The sequence below is a fragment of the Carya illinoinensis genome, chromosome 3, assembly GCF_018687715.1.
Source record: "Carya illinoinensis cultivar Pawnee chromosome 3, C.illinoinensisPawnee_v1, whole genome shotgun sequence".
Classification (NCBI taxonomy): domain Eukaryota; kingdom Viridiplantae; phylum Streptophyta; class Magnoliopsida; order Fagales; family Juglandaceae; genus Carya; species Carya illinoinensis.
In genome coordinates, this window is record NC_056754.1 from 3,583,768 (window position 1) to 3,603,296 (window position 19,529).

General features: G+C 36.6%; 3 protein-coding genes across 4 annotated transcripts; 2 read left to right on the forward strand and 1 right to left on the reverse strand.

The window, feature by feature from the left end:
* The first annotated feature begins 2,799 nt into the window (after positions 1-2,799).
* LOC122305835 (bidirectional sugar transporter SWEET6b-like) lies at positions 2,800-4,965 on the forward strand. Its single transcript, XM_043118362.1, has 6 exons — positions 2,800-2,996; positions 3,361-3,397; positions 3,609-3,831; positions 4,010-4,171; positions 4,306-4,425; positions 4,678-4,965. Exons 1-6 carry the CDS (start codon positions 2,954-2,956, stop codon positions 4,810-4,812), a joined length of 720 nt encoding a protein of 239 aa, XP_042974296.1. The 5' UTR covers positions 2,800-2,953; the 3' UTR covers positions 4,813-4,965.
* Positions 4,966-7,338: 2,373 nt separating this feature from the next.
* Positions 7,339-11,133, forward strand: LOC122302569 (peptidyl-prolyl cis-trans isomerase, chloroplastic). The gene is made up of 7 exons (XM_043113880.1): positions 7,339-7,652; positions 7,792-8,085; positions 8,179-8,378; positions 9,009-9,244; positions 9,806-9,948; positions 10,486-10,557; positions 10,661-11,133. The coding sequence occupies exons 1-7, from the start codon at positions 7,512-7,514 to the stop codon at positions 10,886-10,888; spliced, it is 1,314 nt and encodes a 437-aa protein (XP_042969814.1). The 5' UTR covers positions 7,339-7,511; the 3' UTR covers positions 10,889-11,133.
* A 2,341-nt stretch (positions 11,134-13,474) lies between these two features.
* On the reverse strand, positions 13,475-18,916 carry LOC122302570 (serine/threonine-protein kinase STY13). 2 transcript variants are annotated; one of them, XM_043113881.1, is made up of 6 exons: positions 18,355-18,900; positions 16,920-17,041; positions 15,506-15,702; positions 15,185-15,359; positions 14,183-14,317; positions 13,475-13,877 (listed from the first exon to the last, which is right to left on the reverse strand). In XM_043113881.1, exons 1-6 carry the CDS (start codon positions 18,614-18,616, stop codon positions 13,671-13,673), a joined length of 1,098 nt encoding a protein of 365 aa, XP_042969815.1. In that variant the 5' UTR covers positions 18,617-18,900; the 3' UTR covers positions 13,475-13,670. The 2 variants fall into 2 exon arrangements, with proteins under 2 accessions (XP_042969815.1, XP_042969816.1); XM_043113882.1 differs by having other exon boundaries at positions 13,734-13,915; positions 18,355-18,916.
* Between the last annotated feature and the right edge of the window lie 613 nt (positions 18,917-19,529).

A 19,529-nucleotide genomic window follows, 5' to 3' on the forward strand; every position in this document is an offset into this window, starting at 1 on the left:
TCTCCAAATATTGGTATCCAAGTGCTTAGAGATAAGTCACTCATAACCATTCGCAATGATAATATAGTATGGATGCATGACATGCTACAAGATGTGGGTAAAGAAATTGTTCGACAAGAATCACTTGGCGAACATAGTAGATTATGGTTTCACAAAGATGTTTGTCATATACTTGAAGAAAATACAGAAAGAATTTCTTTAAAAAAAAACAAAAACAAAAACATTTTGATTAAAATGAGTATGAAAATATCTACACACATTATCGTATGAAAATGAATATTCTGGTAGTAAACAAAATAATTCAATACACACATGCACATGCATAGAGTTTAAGATGTTTCTCATTGAGTAAGTGATAAAACGTGGAATATTGTCTCAATAGGGAACAAAGAAAATTTAAGGTATATAGGTAGATATGCTTGAACAAGACTTGATACATTTGAGTCCGAAGGTGTTCAAGAAGATGAAAAGTCTTAGGTTGTTTATAAACCGAAATGTTCACTTTTCTAAAGGGCCAAATTACAGTTCTAATGAGTTAAGATTACTTGATTGACTTGAATATCCTTCAGAATCTCTTCCATCAAATTTTCATGGAGAGAAATTGGTTGCTTTCAAAATGCAAAATAGCCTCTTCATAAAACTAAAGGAGTGATTCAAGGTAAAACACCACTTTTCATATTTATTTCTTTAGTAGGTTATGCTCTAATCTTAATTCCTATGCTAAAATGGTTTTTATTTATTTATTTATTATTTATTTTTTTACAGAACTTGATAGTCATGGACTTCTCCAAGTGTAAATACCTAGTGGAAACTCCACATCTTTCAAACATTAAAATTTAGTGCAGTTAACTCTGATTTTTGTACAAATTTAGTTAAGGTTCATGATTCTATTGGATTCCTTGATAAGTTGGTTTCTTTGAGTGTTAATAGATGCTCTAACCTCAAGAGTTTTTTGAAAAGGCTCAAGTTGAGATCATTGGAATCTAGTAATCTTGAAGGATGCTCAAGACTCAAGGGATTCCCCCGAAATCGAGTGTGAAATGAAAGGTTTACGTCGCCTCAATCTGAAAGGTACTAGTATAAAAGAACTATCTTCATCCATTGCATACCTTACAGGGCTGGAGATCTTTAATCTACCAGGTTGCAAAAACCTCCCAACTAGCATTCTTCAGTTGCAATATCTAAAGTCTATTCATCTTGATGATTCATCAGGGCTTAAGTTTCTAAAGCAGGTGGGGGATTCTAGACAGTCCATACAATCTATTATAAGTTTTCAATCATTGCAAGAGGCAAGTCTTCGAGATGGGATCCTGTCAGAATCAAATTTCTTCAGAACATTTAACTGCTCATCCACTCTGGAGAATTTAGATCTGTCAGGGAGTGACATTGTTAGTCTTCCTGCATGTATCAGAGGATTTGTTAGACTGCGGAACCTTTGGTTGAATGATTGCAAGAAACTTGAAAAATTTTTAGAGCTTCCACCAAATATATTAGAGGTTTATGTTGTTGGATGCATGTCATTGGAAAGTTTCCAGAAGTATAAAAAAAGTGTGAACACAATGCATCTGACTCAGAACTCCTACATTAGATTGACTTGTCTAAATGCAGCAAGATGCATGTAAATACTGGAAATCATGTGTCAAATTATTTATGGGAACAAGTATGTATCTCTTCTTTCTCTCTTATATCTAGGCACTTGATGGCCTCGTGAGACAAGTAAGTAGGCTTCATATATTTTAATGACCCATTTTTATGTGACCATCGCTCTCCCCATCTTCAATTTCTTGCTTGAATTTAAGGAATATTGATCCTTATATGTAATTGCATGTTTTGGTCTACATTTATAGCTAAGCTAGCTTATCTTGTTAAATATTTATTATTTTCATTTTACAGGGGCATCTTAAGCACCATCGATTTGGCATAATCTTTGTGGGACACAAGATTCCAGATTGGTTTAACCATCGTAAGATGATTGGATGTGGCACGTTATCTGATATAGGTTGTAGTGCTGAAAATATTGAGGACGATCAATTTACCACTGAGTTTGTGGGAAGTGGGGTTCCAGATTGGGCCATCCATCGTAAGGAGGAAATATACATTCATATTCATGAACTCCTGTGTTTGGATGAGAACAGAGGAATTGCTTTTTGTGCTGTTATCGGACCCATTCACTCAACCTCTACACATAAAGTGAACAATAATTTCTCTATTGGTGTTGAGATCAATGGTGTGCGTCTCGAAAGGTTTATTACACACAACACATTCAATTCCGTAGGTTTAGATAATGGAATGTGTCCAGAACATGTTTGACTGTACTACTTTATTGGGGAATCTTTGAAGATAGAGGGAGACAACCTCCAAGTTAAACTTTTTTGCACTTCAAAATCAATACTCTTCAAAACTTTCGGAATCCATATAACACAAAAGCATGGAGCTAGAGAGAGTGAATTGAAAATTCATCCAAGTGTGCTGCATGAAGATGGTTGTTTAGGTGAAATATTCAAATTTTGTTTTCTATTTTCTTGTTTTCTCAACAACCAAACTGTGGATGGAGAGACGCATGCGCTTGAGGAGATTGAAGGTCCGTTTGGATGTTTAGAGCTGCACATGACCAATGTTGTTCAACTGAATTATGAAGACGGGCATGATTTTCGATTTTCTTTTTTCTTAAATAAAAAATAGAATATATATTTGTTCCATTAATTAATCTAACTAGACTTACCCAGAAAATCTAATAATTAATATTAAGATAGACAAATTACTTAAAGAGAAATATTAATTTAATGATGTTGCCTGTTAAGACACGTACGGGGGCCAGCTCAAGCTATACTAATTTGCATGCTCATTTAAGTGTGGCCCTTCTCCTCGATCCTTCTCCCAAATCACTCATTCTCATTCTCTACATGAACTCATCTCTATTCTCGATCTTAGCGGACGCTGTAAGCAATTAAACATGGTGAGCGCTGAAACTGCTAGAAGTGTCGTCGGCATCATCGGTGTGTTCCCCAAATAATCCTACTTTTATTACCAGCCCTACCTAGATAGCAAGTATATGATCTCTGTGTAGACTGTCATGTGCCTGGCCTGGCCTCTCTCTCTCTCTCTCTCTCCCCCCCCCCCCCCCCCCCCCCCCCCCCTTTTTTCCTTGATCTTTCTTAAATATTTCTTTATCATGTTTTGGAATCCCCACATACAGTACATATACACGAGATTGTTACAATAACTTTGAGAGTGATATATATATAGTTCATGCAGATCGCCTTTATTTCATAGTGATCAAATAGATAATTACAGAGATCAGGGTTTTGTGCACTAATTATTAAGTTTGATTAAAATATGTTGACAATGATCTCTGCACAGGGAATGTGATCTCCATCGGGCTATTCCTCTCGCCAGTGTAAGTACCTCTCTTTTATCTAATATTTTTATCCATGTGCAGTGGTTCTTTCCTTTTTTCTTTTCTTTTTATTTTTTATTACTAATATAGACTTCAAAGAGAAGCCTGATCAGTTAATTATATATTTCCCTTAAAAAAAGAAAAAATCGATTTTCATACCAAATTTGTTACCTCCTGCATTAAAAAAGTTTGAAAAATGTGTACATGTCAGGCCAACTTTTTGTAGAATCATTAAGAACAAGGCAGTGGAGGATTACTCGCCGTTACCATATATCGCAACAGTACTGAACTGCATGTTGTGGATATTCTATGGCTTGCCAATTGTTCACGAACACAGCGTTCTTGTTGTGACTACCAACAGCGTTGGGTTAGTCTTGGAGCTCATCTATTTAGCCATATTCTATACCTACGCCGCCGGACAGAAGAATGGACGGGTGCGTACGTACGTACAGTACTTGCATGTGCCTAGCTAGCTAATAGAAATTCGAATAATACTCGTTAGTTTTGTTTTTTGGGTTTAAATCCATCTGGAAATTAATATTGTTTGCATGTCATATATATCATGTAATTAAATTGTCAAATTTGTGGTTTAATTTTGTCGATAATTTACAGAAGAAAGTAGCGATAGGGCTGGCCATTGAGGTTGTTTTCGTGGCCGTCGTCGTTGTCATAACTATGCTGACATTACATTCTCACGAGAGGAGATCCATGATGGTTGGCATCATCGCTGATTTCTTCAACATTCTGATGTACATTTCTCCGCTTACAGTCATGGTAAGTACAGTACAGTCCTCTCTTTTGAATCTCATAATTAATAATCCATATATATATATATCCTCCATGCAAGATCTGTTCTGTCATCGTAATAATTAGTTTTCTTGTTTTAATTAATCATGGGTTTTAAACAGAAACAAGTCATCACAACCAAGAGCGTGAAGTACATGCCATTTTATCTGTCATTGACCAATCACCTTAATGGCTGCATCTGGACTTGTTATGCCCTCATCAAATTTGACATCTACGTGCTGGTAAGTACTTCAAGTCCTCGACTTTCAGCACCATATGTAACTTCATGGTCATATTTTTAAGAATTCTGGCTATATATGAAAATTAATGAATGCATTAATTAAGTTGATCTGGGTGTTTCTAGCTACATGATGATTTGTTTTGTACGTATAACGTACATGGAATTCAACCTGTACGTACGGACGTCGTGTATATATATACACGTTTTCTTTTATATTATATATATTCTTAATTAACTACGTACGTACGTACAGGTCTGCAATATTATTGGAGCATTCGCTGGAGCTGCTCAACTCATCCTATATGGAGTTTACTACAGGAAAACTCCAAAAGACGACGATATTAATCATCATGCTCGTAAGAATCGAATATCAGAGCTCCAGCTCTAGCTCAAAGACTTGATGATCTTATATATTCAGCTACGTACTACTGACAAAGTGCGGTTACTGCGCGCGGGAGTAGTGCTAGCTAGCTCTTTATCTAGAAATTAGCAAAAGTGGAAAAGTCCTGTTATTCCAATAAAATAATACAAGGGTATTGTACTGTTTTCAAAAGGTAAAACCAAATAACTGTAAGTATTTACATTCTAATTACACGGTGGGACTAACTCTAACTAAACAAGCTGAATAAAAGTCCTATACAGCAATTAGAAATTGTAATACTCCCCTTCAAAATGGAGAGTAAATGAAATGGACTCCCATTTTGCATATCAACGTAAGAAACTGATGACTACCCAAAGCCTTAGTAAAAACATCAACAAATTGATGTTGAGAAGTAACATAAAAAGTCTTAATAACTATAGCTTGAAGCTTATCCTATACAAAGTGGCAGTTAAGCTTAATATGTTTTGTACGCTCGTGAAAAATAGGATTGATAGCAATGTGTAAAGCAGCTATATTATCACAAAACAGATTAGCATTGTCAGAATGAGAAATTCGAAAATCTACAAGTAAGGTAAAAAGACAAACAAGTTTACAAGTGGTGGTTGTCATCGAACAGTATTCAACCTCTGCTGAAGAACGGGAAACTGTTTATTGTTTCTTGAATTTCCAAGAAACCAATGAATCTCCAAGAAAAGTACAATAACCAGTAATAGACCTTTGAGTATTAGGACATGAACCCCAATCAAAATTTGTAAAAGCTTTTAAGTGTTAGTTGAAAAGAACAAACCATGACCCATAATGGATTTTACATATTGTAGAATGTGATAGGCTGCTTGCAAATGAGGCTTACATGGCTTATCCATATATTGACTAAGCCTATGAATAGAAAAAGTCAAATCAGATCTAGTAATTGTAAGATATAAAAATCTATCAATAAGTTTTCGAAAAACTATAGGATCAACCAATAAATCACCCCCGTCTTGACTAGGGCTAGTTTGGGTGGTGAAGTATTCTCATAATACTTTATTACTATTCATTATTTTATCATTATTTTCACCTATTTTTTACTATTATTTAATTTTTTTCATTACTTTTTCACTACTATTTATAGAATATATGAGATTACCTCACTACTCAAATACAACCTAAGTTTCAGATTCTGCTCCATAGGAAAGAATGCTAGTTTAACACCAAGAAATCCTGCATCTGGAAGTATTTCAAGTGCATATTTTCTTTGGCATAAAGAAATATCTTGAGAAGATCAAGCAACTTCCAAACTAAGGAAGTATTAAAACTGTCCAGGATCCTTAAACTTAAATTTTGTGTCAAGCAACAATTTCAATTGATCAACAGAGTTTAAATCATGGCTGGAAATCAAGATATCATTACTGGCAATTAAGATATCATCAACATATATAAGCAATAAAAAAAAAATACCATTGAAACATGTAAACAGTGAATAATCAACCTTGAATTGAGTAAAACCAAGTTCAAGAATTGTAGTGGAAAACTTGGTAAACCATTGACATGAGGCATGCTTCAAACCATAAAAGGACTTGTTTAATTTGCACACCTTAAACTTCCCCTTAGTAAGAACACTAGAAGGTAATGTCACATAGACTTCCTCTAGCAAATCACTATGTAAGAAAAAAGCATTATTCACGTTAAGTTGGATAAAAAACCAATTCTAAACAGTAACTATAGCAAGTAGTATGCAAAAAGTATCTATTTTTGCCACAGGTGAAAAATGTTTTAGAATAGTCCAAACCTTCATGTTAGATATAACCTTAGCAATCAATTTTGTCTTGTAGCGTTCAATAGAGTCACCAGCTTTATATTTAATTTTATAAACTCATTTATGGAAAAGTCCTTTATGATGTGGAGACTTGAATAACTACTTAGCAATTAATATTTCTCTTTGATGCATGTCAAATTCTATATTTTCAAGTACTTTTAATTAATCGGATCTCGCAAATTAAGATCAGATCAATATTACAGAGCCCCTAGTCTGCATTAACAATAATCCCGCTCGCTCACGGCTCACGTATTGGGTCAGACTTTCTGGTGTACGTTGAATTAAGCCGGCCACCCCCTTACCTGATCTCTCCAGATTCCCATGGCATACTTACTACTGCTTCTTTTTTACCAGTTTAGCACCAGAGTACGTACTACGTACTGAGATTCCAAGAATGTGGAGGCAGTGTTTGATACAAAAGTCTTTCATTCCCCTCGTTTAATTATTAATTTTTTTTTTTAATTTTTACATAAAATATAATAAATAATTTAAATTTTAAAATTTTAAAATAATAATATTAAAAAATAAAAATTTAATTTTTAAAAAAACTTTACTTATTTTGAACTTGTAATTATTATTATTATTATTATTTTATGACAGATTTTATGTTTTTATTTTTTAAATAATTTGTATGCATTTTAAACTTGGTATTATTGGTATTCGGCACGGTGTAAAAAATATGTTTAGAAATAGATTTTCTTGAAAAAGCAAGAATATCCGGAGTAAGGGGTAATCTTATCCGGAGCGTGAGGATGATGGCGGCCCCTAACAAGCCCAAGTGAACATAAACCTCATCTGCTGCCTATCCTTTCTCTGCGTCTCTCTCAAAATCACAAATACTCCTCACCTTTTTTCTGAGACCCTGATGTTCTTTGTCTTGTAAAATACTAGCTAGTTGACCTTCCTTCCCATGGCAGCCATTATCTTCTCCCCAAACATACCCACCAACCATATTCGCTTCCCATTTCCCCAAAACCACTCATGGTCCCGCCGACTTGGACCCCGATGTTCTCTCCAAAATCCTCAGCAACCACTACTCCACAATAGAACGGTACTTATTTTTTTCTTTTTTTATCTTCTGTTTTTCCATTCATACGTTAAATGTCAATACTTTGCACAAAAACCTGAAGAATTCGTTGTAGAATCGGTCGTTTAAATAGGAGTTACTAATTATTTCAAATATTGGGCAGAAAGGGAGATCGTTTTCCTTGAAAGAGTGTGCCATTTCAGTAGCTTTAGCGGTTGGGTTAATAACTGGAGTTCCTGCATTGGATTTTTCTGCAAATGCCAATGCAGCAGCTAGTCCAGTTTTTCCCGATCTGTCAGTGTTGATATCTGGACCACCCATTAAAGACCCGGGAGCGTTGTTGCGTTATGCGCTGCCTATTGACAATAAAGCTATCAGGGAAGTACAAAAGCCACTCGAAGACATCACAGACAGTCTCAAGGTTGCTGGAGTCAAGGCACTCGATTCAGTGGAAAGGGTAATGTTTAAAATCCAATATTTTTTATTTTTGCGGTATGGAAGATGCCTCTGTGGATATTAACTGAGATATTGATTTGCATGAAAAATGTAGAATGTGAGGCAGGCATCTCGGGCCCTCAAGCAGGGAAAAACTTTAATTATATCGGGGTTAGCTGAATCGAAGAAGGACCATGGAGTAGAACTGCTAGACAAGCTGGAAGCGGGAATGGATGACCTCCAACAAATTGTGGAGGATAGGAATAGAGATGCAGTGGCACCCAAACAGAAGGAGCTACTTCAATATGTTGGGGGGTGAGTATTGTTGTACAACCGTTAAATTCTTTTTTTTTTTTGTTTTTCAAGTGCAGAAATATCACTTATACTGTTATACATGCTAAAATTTGGTTTTCTTTTCTATTTTATTTTTCAAATTTTAAACCACACAAAATCCTCGTGCCACTCAAAAGAAATGCCCATTATGCTGGGTTTGGCCTCCAAACATCCCTTATATTTTCCCTGATTTTGCCAAGTTCAGCTCACCCAATTATGTGGTGATTGGCTTAGTAAATTCTTTGGGTGATCGTGTGCCCTTAAGGCATTACCCTTATTTGAAAATAGCATTATTGTGAGTCTGGCCTCCAAGACATGATATGCTTTTACTGCAACCTCAGAAGATGCTAAACTGCTTAATAGGTGTAGGTGCCAAAACAATGTCCAGGATTGAAAATGCTAGTAATAACAATGCTGTTGCTATGAAGGTTGTTCCTTAATCATGTCCGGGAATGATTATGAATTCTGAAATCTAGAAGAACGGAATCCCAATATTTTGCTCAAGAATTGGGAAGAACTTGTAAAAGTTAATCCCTCTTAAGATAAACTCCTCATATATACCCTTGTCATTGACTGCAGCTGAGATCTTCCTGGGGCATTGGGTTTCTGCAGAGTTGAAGAGGATATGGTGGATGGCTTCCCATATGAAGTGCCTGAAGAATACCGAAGTATGCCTTTATTGAAGGGGAGAGCAACTGTGGAAATGAAGGTCAAGGTTAAGGACAACCCTAACATAGATCAGTTCGTGTTCCGTATAGTTCTAGATGGTTATAATGCACCTGTAACTGCTGGGAATTTTGTAGACTTGGTGGAAAGACACTTCTATGATGGCATTGAAATCCAGAGAGGTAATGCATCTTAAAGTGAATGGATGTGGAGGGAAATTTACATGTTCAACCGCCATGATTACCATCATCAACTTGGTTATTTTTATCTGGGTTGTGTCATTGCAAAGACACTTTCAATGATACAATTAATCAGGCCTATTTTACCCAAGAACAAGCATAGATTTGCTATAAACCCTATGTTGTGATATCTAGCAAATAATCTTACGGTAAAATCATATATAAAAATAAGTATTGCGTTAGGTTTTAATGGACCAAACGTCCATGATTTTTTGTATTGGTTGTCAATCATATTTAGGTGTCTCTCTTGTATACTCCTGTGTACATGGGCTATGCCTGTTGCTTTCATCAAGAAAATTCCTCATCACTTCTAAAAAAATAAAAATAATTACATATTCAAATTTTGATTCATGCTCTGATCTTCCCCACGTTTAGTTTTATGTTTATTCATACTGCAACCCACAGATTGGAAGAATACTTCAAATGATAAATTATACCATTGCTACAAATTCCTATCCACTTGTGTCTCTAAACGGCTTGGATGTTCCATTGGATCTACTGCAGCTGATGGCTTTGTTGTTCAAACTGGTGACCCTGAAGGTCCTGCAGAGGGTTTCATTGATCCCAGTACAGAAAAAACCAGGACGATACCATTAGAAATCATGGTGGAAGGGGAGAAAGCACCCTTTTATGGAGCAACTTTGGAAGTAAGTTTTCCAAAACCATTTTTTGGTTGTACTTTCTGTAGTTACGCAAATGATATGAAAGAAGAAATCATAGGCAATGGTGAATATGGATGATAAATGTAGAAGGCATCACCTCACTGTTTGCCATCTCTCGTTTATATACACATATATTCATGCAACCTTGATCATGTCCCCCTTTCATGAAATTGTTTTGGTGATCCTTGTCACGTGAGCTTGTAACCAAGTAGGGCATTAAAGTGGTTGGAGGTATGTAGGGATTACTTCAGGCTGAATTGGTGGTTGTTGATATGTCCACATTTATATGGAGTCACATCTCAGCATGCCTCTAGAAATCTGTGTTTGCTAAGATTTCTTGGTCTGTTATATCATGTGTTTGGCATTGAAGTGGTTGGAGGTATGTAGGGATTACTTCGGGCTGAATTGGTGGTGGTTGATAACTTGATATGTCCACATTTATATGGAGTCACATCTCAGCATGCCTCTAAAAATCTGTGTTTGCTAAGATTTCTTGGTCTGTTATATCATGTGTTTTGACAGGAGCTTGGTCTATACAAGGCTCAAACAAAGCTTCCATTTAATGCATTTGGAACAATGGCCATGGCCAGAGATGTGAGAATTTGAAATTCAACATTACTTACGCTAACACATGCAGTTCTTTTGTTCATCTGACATGAAGGTTAACTAGGTGTTGGCTTTTAAATTTTGTTGACAGGAATTTGAGAACAACTCCGCGTCCAGCCAGGTGTTCTGGTTACTGAAAGAAAGTGAATTAACTCCCAGTAATGCCAACATATTGGATGGCCGGTATGCGGTGTTTGGTTATGTGACAGAAAATGAGGATTATTTGGCAGATCTCAAGGTTGGTGATGTCATAGAGTCAATACAAGTAGTCGCTGGATTGGATAATCTAGTCAATCCGAGTTACAAGATTGCTGGCTAGCTGCTATATTTTTCTCTTCGATACTAAATACCGCATATGAGAATTTATTGGTCACTTCCACCAAATTCATTGATAAAGGTCATAATTTATGCGGTTCAAATTTTAAGTGTATTTTTTCATTCGGGAATTCTCTAATCGAATGGTCGAGAGAATTTCAGTATCTATGTTGAGATGGCATTCTTGTACGATGGTGTACCTTTGCCACGATGATATTCTTTTCTAATGCATTCTTGTGTTTGCTTGTTTTTTTTTTTATGGGATATACTATTATCGTAATATTTTGCTTAATAATAATGGTCATACAAACTTCTATATTTGGCTCTGCATAACCTCTGTGCTAGAGAACGATAATGGAAATAACCACAACTAAGTTTTCTCAACTAATAGCGGTCATGTGTATCAAATGCAACAAAAAACCTTGAGAGCTGTGGGGGAGAAAAATAGAAGAATTTGACCTTAATTTTGAGGGCTTAAGTAGCAGAGTTTGAGGGCTTAAGTAGGGGAGAGGTCTTGTTTGGTTGTAAGACTCAACTAAGATGAATTCAGTTTAGTCTAATTTTAAATTAAGTCCAACATCCAAACACTTAATTATCAAATTATTAAACTCATCTCAACTCAAAACATCTTTACACGAAGGATCTACAACTTTTTTCAACTCAACACATCTTTATATGTGGCACTTACAACTTTTTTTAATTTCTCATAAATAGTATTAAACTCATCTTAACATCAAAACACATTTAAATTTATTTAAAATGATCCTCACATAACTCATTCCACCAATTCAACTTACTATTATTCATAAAAAACTCAATTCAATTTAACATCCCAACACACTCTAAAGATATGGAATATATTTTATAATATTTATTAATAATTTAATTCTGTTAGAAAAAAGTTGCACAATAGTAAATATTGTAAAGTTTAAAGTACCTAAAAAGTGGATTAAAGGTACACAATATATAGGATATCTCTCTCTCTCTCTTTCTCTCTCTCTCTCTCTCTCTGGGCGATAGTTTCTCTTATATTGGAATAACCCTCTCATCTTTGTCCAGAGGTGGAGTGCTCCACCCCCAATCCGGCTCACTTCGGATATGTCCATTGGTTTTTTTTTTTTTTTGTTTGTTTACAATCCATAGCATTGAGATGCGTCAATCTGATGTCTATTGGTCTCCTACGACAGCCACGCACCCCACCGCTAGATTCTTCAACCACTACTTATTCGGATAAAAAATGATTAAAAGAGCGGTGCGTATATCTCACACACGGCTCATACCATGCGTGAAACTCACTCGTTGCTGCACCATGGAGAGTCTATCACCGCGACATGCAACACCATTGGGGTTAGTGGCCTAAGACCATTATCTTCTCTTTAAGAGTGGCACGTGGCCTATTCGAGCCTCCACAGGCAGTGATAATCGTCTGCTGGTGATTCGACTAATCTTCCAATTGCTATTTTTCTATATTTCTATTTTTCCTAACTAAATATTAAGATAAAGTGGTAGTGAAAGTCACTTTCAACCAACCTGGACTAGCAAATTGTAGCACACAACAATCTAATGCGATTTCCGATCGTAATTTTACAATCGATTTTTTAAACTATATCAAAACCGTTTCAAGCAGCTTCCATTTGTGGAAAATGGATGGGAGCGAAGTCATTGGATCAAGATTCTTTTTTGTATTATTGTTCTTGTGTTATAATTGTTGGTTTGAGATGATTGTTAAGGACTCTCATCATATTAAGTCTTATATCTTGTAACTATTTATTATATCTATGATATGCTTGTTTAAAATATATACATACATACATACATACATATGTATGTATGGTAAGGTTTAATTTTGCTGACATCTTCGAGTTAGGTGGGTGTTACTTGGCCAGCTGGTTTAGTTTTAAGGTTGAATCATAGCATTGAGTCCACTTAATAGGACTCTGTTGGAAGTATCAACGACCATGGTAGTTGCAGCGATACAAGTACGCCCTAACTTTGGAGAAGGCTCTCAAAACTGAGAGGGTTTGTAGAATTTGAGCAAGAGAAATAATTAGCTCTCTTGCTTAGATACTTTGTAAACTGGAGGCACATCAAGTTTACCAGTAGGGACGTTCTTATGACAGGACAAGTTTGGTGGCTTTGGCCAGCTTTGTACCACCTTTTTGTCAGTGGGGGCACGAACCCCAAACGCAGGAGAGTAGATTGAAATTTCCTACGTTTTTTCCATGATGGGAATATTGACATCATTTGATCGGTTCCTCTCTGATCTCTTGGTCAATCAGATTTGACCTTCGAAGCTACATCTTGTTCAAGATATATACTAAGTTCCAATATTTATATATTATCTCGTACATTATTTTAGCTTGTAGTTATGTATCTTTATCATTTAGATGACTTCAAAATGGAAATGAGAATCAAATATGATCATCAATAACAGTGCCTAACCTCCACATTGATCAAAGTCGCCATAGATTCTCAAAATTATGCGCGTGCACTCCTTGGAACAGATCATTACCATTATCATATCAATTGAAGTAGCATTAGCCGCATTAGATATGAAATCAGAGGGATTTTGAAGTAAGAGATAAGAAAATGAGAAAGAAAGAAAAACTTTACAAAATCTACAGTCCAATTAAGTAACACGTGTTGGGGAGCTTTTAGCTTATAGCCTCCACAGTTTCATTTACCCTTTAGTTTCAGATCTTTTGAATCGAATGAGATACAAATTGAATTTCCAGAACTGTGTTACACATAACCACAATCCCTTTGCTTGAAGGAGTCTAAAAACTTCAAGGCCCTCGGTACCTGCGGAAACAAGAACAACCCTGAGGCTGATCAAAAGGGATCATACCTCCACCCTTTGATGTGTCAATGGCCTCCAACATGACCACTACCTCATCCATCTCGGGTCGCCTGTCAGGGTTAGCATCCCAGCATCGCTTCATTACATTTGCAAGGGAACTCGGGCAGCAGCGGGGTATCTCTGGCCTCAGATTCTGCAGTTTCGTGTTGTAGCATAGAGAAGTTTAATTTCCTGTTTAGCTTGCAACTAATGAGGGCCGGCATAATAGTCATTATCATAGAAAACGTCACTACACTTAGTCTAAAGAACTACATTACAAATTACTAATAGCTGTTTTATCAGTTGCTGTTATTTTTTAGATAGCTGTTTTCTCGTACACTTGCCACAAAGGTACAATCAGGTGTATTCCTAAGAGCTGTTATATTATCACTATCGTTTAGAGGAATACATATTTTGTGAGTTTCATGCTAGCAGAAACATCTAACATATTTTATCTACCTGGCGAACAACTGCTGAAGTTACTTCTGAGAAGCTAAGGTCAGGGTACGGCATGTCGCAGCAGTATATCTCCCACAAGCAAATACCAAAACTGTACACATCACACTTCCGATTATACGGGTTGCCATTGAGAACCTGTCCCATCCAAAGTCATTAGTAATAAGTTAGATGCTTACTAATTTAAGATCTGGAAGTCTATCTGAAACATTAACAAACCAAAGGTAAACTAAGCACTGAAAAAGGAACATCAATTCATGCCAAAGTTAACCATCGTTTCTGGATCCACCCAAAATTCAAGCAGAATGTATTCATCTTTGTTCCCTTGAAATACAGCAAATAGTGCTAAAATACATAAATGTAGGCTCAATTATGAGAAGCCAAGAATTTATAGGTAGCAATTTTTGAATAACAGAAGATGGCCCACGCTTTGCATAACCAATTAGAACCGAGTGCATGCTGGTAATAGAAGCCAGTAAGGTAAGCCACAGTACATCCTTCTAGGCTTGGCCCGGTCAATACCTCGGTGTAGGTCTGGGATTATCCTTCGTTCCATAGTTGGGGCTATTTACAACTAGCCAATTAAGAATTCTCAGATGTACTAGTACCAGCAAGTATATTTTTTATCCAGTCATCAATTCTCCCAAGAGGCCACAATTACTGCATGCAAACGTATTAATGATGAAGAATGCATTTTTGCTATTATACTAATACCTATATACTTGTACCAGCTCTGCTATTCTGCCCAAGCCCCGCTGAGGAAGAATTACAGGGCATAAGTAACAATTTCAACGAAATATTTCAATTTCTTATTTTATTATGTTCAACTTTATGTATTCCTCTATCTGTAACAGGCTCCTCAGCTTCAAGGATCCACATATATAGAGGCCACTAAAATGACTTCATCGATAAAATGAACCCAACGTAGCAAGCATGCACAGAGAGAGAGAGAGAGAGAGATTTGGTTTGTCACAGAATTTAATTTAATGGAAATCAAGCGTATACCTCTGGTGCCATGTAACCAAGGGTTCCAGTCTCGCCGGTCATGTCATTAGGATTTGAAGCCTCAATACGAGCAACTCCAAAGTCAGCAATTTTTAGAGTACGCGTCTTATCTAGAAGCATATTCTCTGTTTTAACGTCTCTGTGGACAATCTTCTGTGAATGAAGATAGCTCAACCTATAAAAAATGGTGGATAATAATGAACCCGATGTCAGAAATTTTTATCTATAACGGATTAAATTCATACTTGAAATGAAAAACCTCCAAAACATTCAACAGATTTGAAGAATCAAATAAAATAAAGATCAGGTGTGGAGTTTGACCCTCTTGCAAGATCCAGTGCAAGATGGACAACCACTTTGAAAGCTAGCTTCCTTCTTCGGTTCTTTATGAGGTATGACTTTAGTGCACCCCCAGGGCAATATTCCACAACAACACAACAAAAATTACTCGGCATGCCAATGTGGCCATTATCTGTTTGAATGTGTAGCTCAGGCGCACCCACTGTTGCCCCTAGAAACTGCAAGAGGGGATTATGAATTTGAATTAATCAGTAGAGAAAGCATTCATGTAAATGTCTAAACCTATATAACAAGGAGATGGGCAAACAAGGGGAAATTGTAAGAAGAAGAACCCTTTATTTTAGGATCAAGACAAGATAGACTCTAATGGGTTTAAGAACACAAATCACAGTCACCTACCCTCTATTATTAGTACATCCCTTTATTGTTTTGCCTTCAAGATGAGGAAACTGAAAATTAAGTATTTCAAGAATTTATAAAAGAAAAAAGATAAAGGAAAAGAAAAAAAATAAGATATACTTTTAACATGTCAGAGAATCCTAGAACTAGAAATTGTAACAGGTGAAAGCATTAGAAAGAAACAAAATTTTAGTTGCTTGGCTGGGTAAAGATTTAACATTTCATAAGTAAAAAAAGAGAGGAAAATGCACTTTCACCCTTGAACAAACAGGTTTTTACACTTTCAACCTAATTTACGAAAATTTACACATCTACTCTCAAACTACCAGAAAGTTATAGGGTGCACCCATCTATTAAGAATTGACCAATAGGTCAGATGTTTGCAACTTTAGCTACTTACAGATAATAAAGAACTTGAGGGTGTAATGCATTAGTTATGGTAGTTTGGAGGTGTACAGTCACCCTTCTATATGTCTTGTATACTTGGGTATCAATAGAATTCTTGTTACAGATAAATATATATATATATATTGAATGTAGAAAGTGTACCCTACCTTAGGAAGAAATTATTCTGTTTGGGCAAGACGATGCACAAAAAAAAAGGGATAATTGAAAACAAAACTTGGGTGATGTGCATATTAGAATTCAAAAAGCTTCACAGAAACTACCCATGGAAATCAGTTCTTTGTAATTGTTAGTGCCGGTGCAACTGTAAGTCTACATGGAGAATAAATAACCAAATTCCAATCCTAACAGATTGATTTAATTAAAAAATAAAGTTAATTATGTCAGTTGTAACAAAACTGGGACAAAAGCTCACACGTATTCAGGCAAGGTCTATTTCATAGAACCTCTGCTGAATGGCCATACTTCTACTAATTTTTCCTTTTTCTTCAAAGCAATTCCGTGATGGCATGCATCAGGAAAAGGTATGCATTATCACGCTACTTTAGTTCAAGTACAACTCAATGGAAATGTTGAAAAATTTGAGGGAGAGAGAGAGAGAGAGAGAGAGAGAGAGAGAGAGAGATATGACCTTTGTTACATTAGGGTGGTCAAGCTTGTGCCAAACAGCCACCTCTTGTGTAAAAGCCGCTCTAAGGGAAGCTATTTCAGCCTCTGACCTGTGGCCCTCCTCCCCCCAGTCAAGAAGTTTGACTATGAATGATAAAAGGAATGAATTATTTGAATTTGATCCACAATTAATTTCAGAAGAACTCTTAATTTCATGACTTAACAACAGCACAACCTTTCCAAGATTAGATGCGGCTAATTGGAGAGTTTAAAAGCCCAAAGTGGTCGGTGTGAGGTTTTTATTTGTTGTAGAGACAAGCATCCATTTGGCAGATTAGTAATAAATTAGGACACACTAAAGGTTAATAATAACAAAAAGAAAGACTTCGAAGTTAATGCAGATAACTACCAACTCAAATCAGCCCCGTGAGTCACGGATTTTTCACGTATAGAGCTACAGGGGTCAATCACAAACCACTCATGATTATCAAATTTGAAAGGAAAAATAAAAAAACAGTCATTACTGAAAGAAACACTGCACCATCCCTCAAGTTGGTTTGCAGAGAAACTCAGGGATATGAAAGAAAATAAGTTGCAATCTTATTTCCATGCCGCATACTTTCCAGAATGAAGTCAATCTAACTAAGCATAGTACCTGTATTTGGTTCAATTAAGTGAAAATTGTTATTTCCTGGGGCCCAAAGTGTGTAGTTAATATAGTTTCCTGCATTTCCTCATCAATAGAGCAATAGTGGAGAATATAAAGAACATTACTACTGAAATTGTGGAACTAGCAACTGCAAATCCAACAGATGCCCTCCCAGATAAGGTAGAAAAGGTTCAACTTTAATCGAGAACCCCACCATATAACAGCCAGCCTCAGCCGCTTTCAGCGTAAATTCCCCAATGACCATGATGTTGTTCGGTCTCCACATGTAGAAGAACTCAAGTAAAATAGGAAGAAGTGAATCGAAGCGATATTTGCTTGCCATTAAAAGCAAGAGAAGTACTTCCAAGAAGTTGAAACCACAGATGCTTATTTTAAAAAAAATAAAAATAAAATAGAGAGAGAGAGAGAGAGAGAGAGAGAGAGAGAGAGAGAGAGAGAGAGAGAGAGAGAGAGAGAGAGAGAGAGAGAGAGAGAGAGAGAGAGAGAGAGAGAGAGAGAGGTTAAAACGACCTGTTCGAAATCACTGCAAAAACCAAGCCGTTTCAGTCAAAAAGACCCAAATCATACCTCTAACTCCATAACAAGTACAAACACAGCACCTTAATGAACACGAGGGACAATAACTCATATGCATGCCTTAGATGTATGAAATAAACTAGTCTTCTCGAGAAAGAAAAAATCTTGAGAAATGTTTAGTTTATTTTCACAGATGGGAATTTCCCTGGCATAATTTTATTTATTTATTTTCAAAATAGAACTCCCAGATAGAAAGGAAAATTTTCCATACCGGCAACGTCTTGACCATCATAAATGCCACGGTGAACGGTGCCGAAAGTGCCCCGGGCTATGACACCCTTGATGATGAGCTTGGAGGGGTAAATCTCCCACTCTTGCCTGGTAGACCTTGCTTCTTGCTCTTCCTCTTTCCTCTTGTTCTTCTCCATAGTCCATGCCCTGCTCAGATGCCTCTGAAGCTGCTCGTCCAAGCTCTTCAGATCTATCTGATCCGCTCTCACATACCCACCACCACTTTCACTCTTCTCTTTCATTTCTGTCTCTCTATCCAATACAATTTGTTGGCTGCGTCAAAGTTCAACCGTTAAGCCACAGACTAAAGTGCTCTGGTTGATGGTCTCTGCGAGTGTGTTTCACTTAACTACTGCTTCTTGTTGTGTTGCTGACTGCTGAGGTTTGTATTGATGTCTCAGGTTTGTCTATTAGTAGTAGTAGTAGTATCAGTAAGGGACTCTCTCTCTCTCTCTCTCTCTCTCATCATCCATGTGGGCACATGGATTTTGCCTGAAGACGACGTGTGTCTCTCTGTGCCTGTTGGCCTGTTGTTATTTTATGGTACTCACGGTCAATGTACCTTTCTATAAAGGCTGCCACAGCCCCAACCAGTCACATTTTTATCTAAAAAAGAAGCTATCTTCACTCTAGAACAGTTGGTCCTCGGGACAGGTGAAATGGAAGTTGCAGGGCGGTAGGTGATCGTTACATGAATTGTATAATTTCAATCGCAGAGAGTAAGTCGAGCTTAAAAATCCCAACACCTTTCTCTTACCATTTTGCAACATATTTCGTTATTAATTTACTGTGAAAAATACAAATCTCTTGGTCGGTTCACATACGTGACGGTGTGAAGTCTTTTATGTGAAGAAATTACATTTGGAAACTCCTCAAAATGAGCTTGTTCATCATACAGATATCAGGATTGAAGCACTGCAAGGGATGATGGGAGATTTGGAAAGGGTAGGAACACAGAACTCAGAAGCGTAGATTGGGAGGGGGATATTGTACTTGTACGGAAAAAGTTTTAAAAGTGCCACTCAAAAATACCTATTGGGACACATCAATGAGTGTTTACTGTTTCTTTTAACTTAAATTAATGTCAATACTGCAACTTTGAACGATAGAATAACTTCCTATCTCCAGTGGTCTCTACTCAAGTCCAGAAGACTT

Excerpts from the sequence above, each read along its gene's own strand:
- LOC122302569 (XM_043113880.1), top strand. The coding sequence starts at position 7,512 with ATGGCAGCCATTATCTTCTCCCCAAACATACCCACCAACCATATTCGC. Across the intron at positions 8,086-8,178 it reads CACTCGATTCAGTGGAAAGG|AATGTGAGGCAGGCATCTCG; the intron begins GTAATGTTTAAA and ends TGAAAAATGTAG. Across the intron at positions 10,558-10,660 it reads CAATGGCCATGGCCAGAGAT|GAATTTGAGAACAACTCCGC; the intron begins GTGAGAATTTGA and ends TTTTGTTGACAG.
- LOC122302570 (XM_043113881.1), bottom strand. The coding sequence starts at position 18,616 with ATGAAAGAGAAGAGTGAAAGTGGTGGTGGGTATGTGAGAGCGGATCAG. Across the intron at positions 15,703-16,919 it reads ACCACCCTAATGTAACAAAG|TTTCTAGGGGCAACAGTGGG; the intron begins GTCATATCTCTC and ends CCCCTCTTGCAG. Across the intron at positions 15,360-15,505 it reads GCACTGGATCTTGCAAGAGG|GTTGAGCTATCTTCATTCAC; the intron begins GTCAAACTCCAC and ends CATTTTTTATAG.
- LOC122305835 (XM_043118362.1), top strand. The coding sequence starts at position 2,954 with ATGGTGAGCGCTGAAACTGCTAGAAGTGTCGTCGGCATCATCG. Across the intron at positions 3,832-4,009 it reads CCGGACAGAAGAATGGACGG|AAGAAAGTAGCGATAGGGCT; the intron begins GTGCGTACGTAC and ends GATAATTTACAG. Across the intron at positions 4,172-4,305 it reads TTTCTCCGCTTACAGTCATG|AAACAAGTCATCACAACCAA; the intron begins GTAAGTACAGTA and ends GGTTTTAAACAG.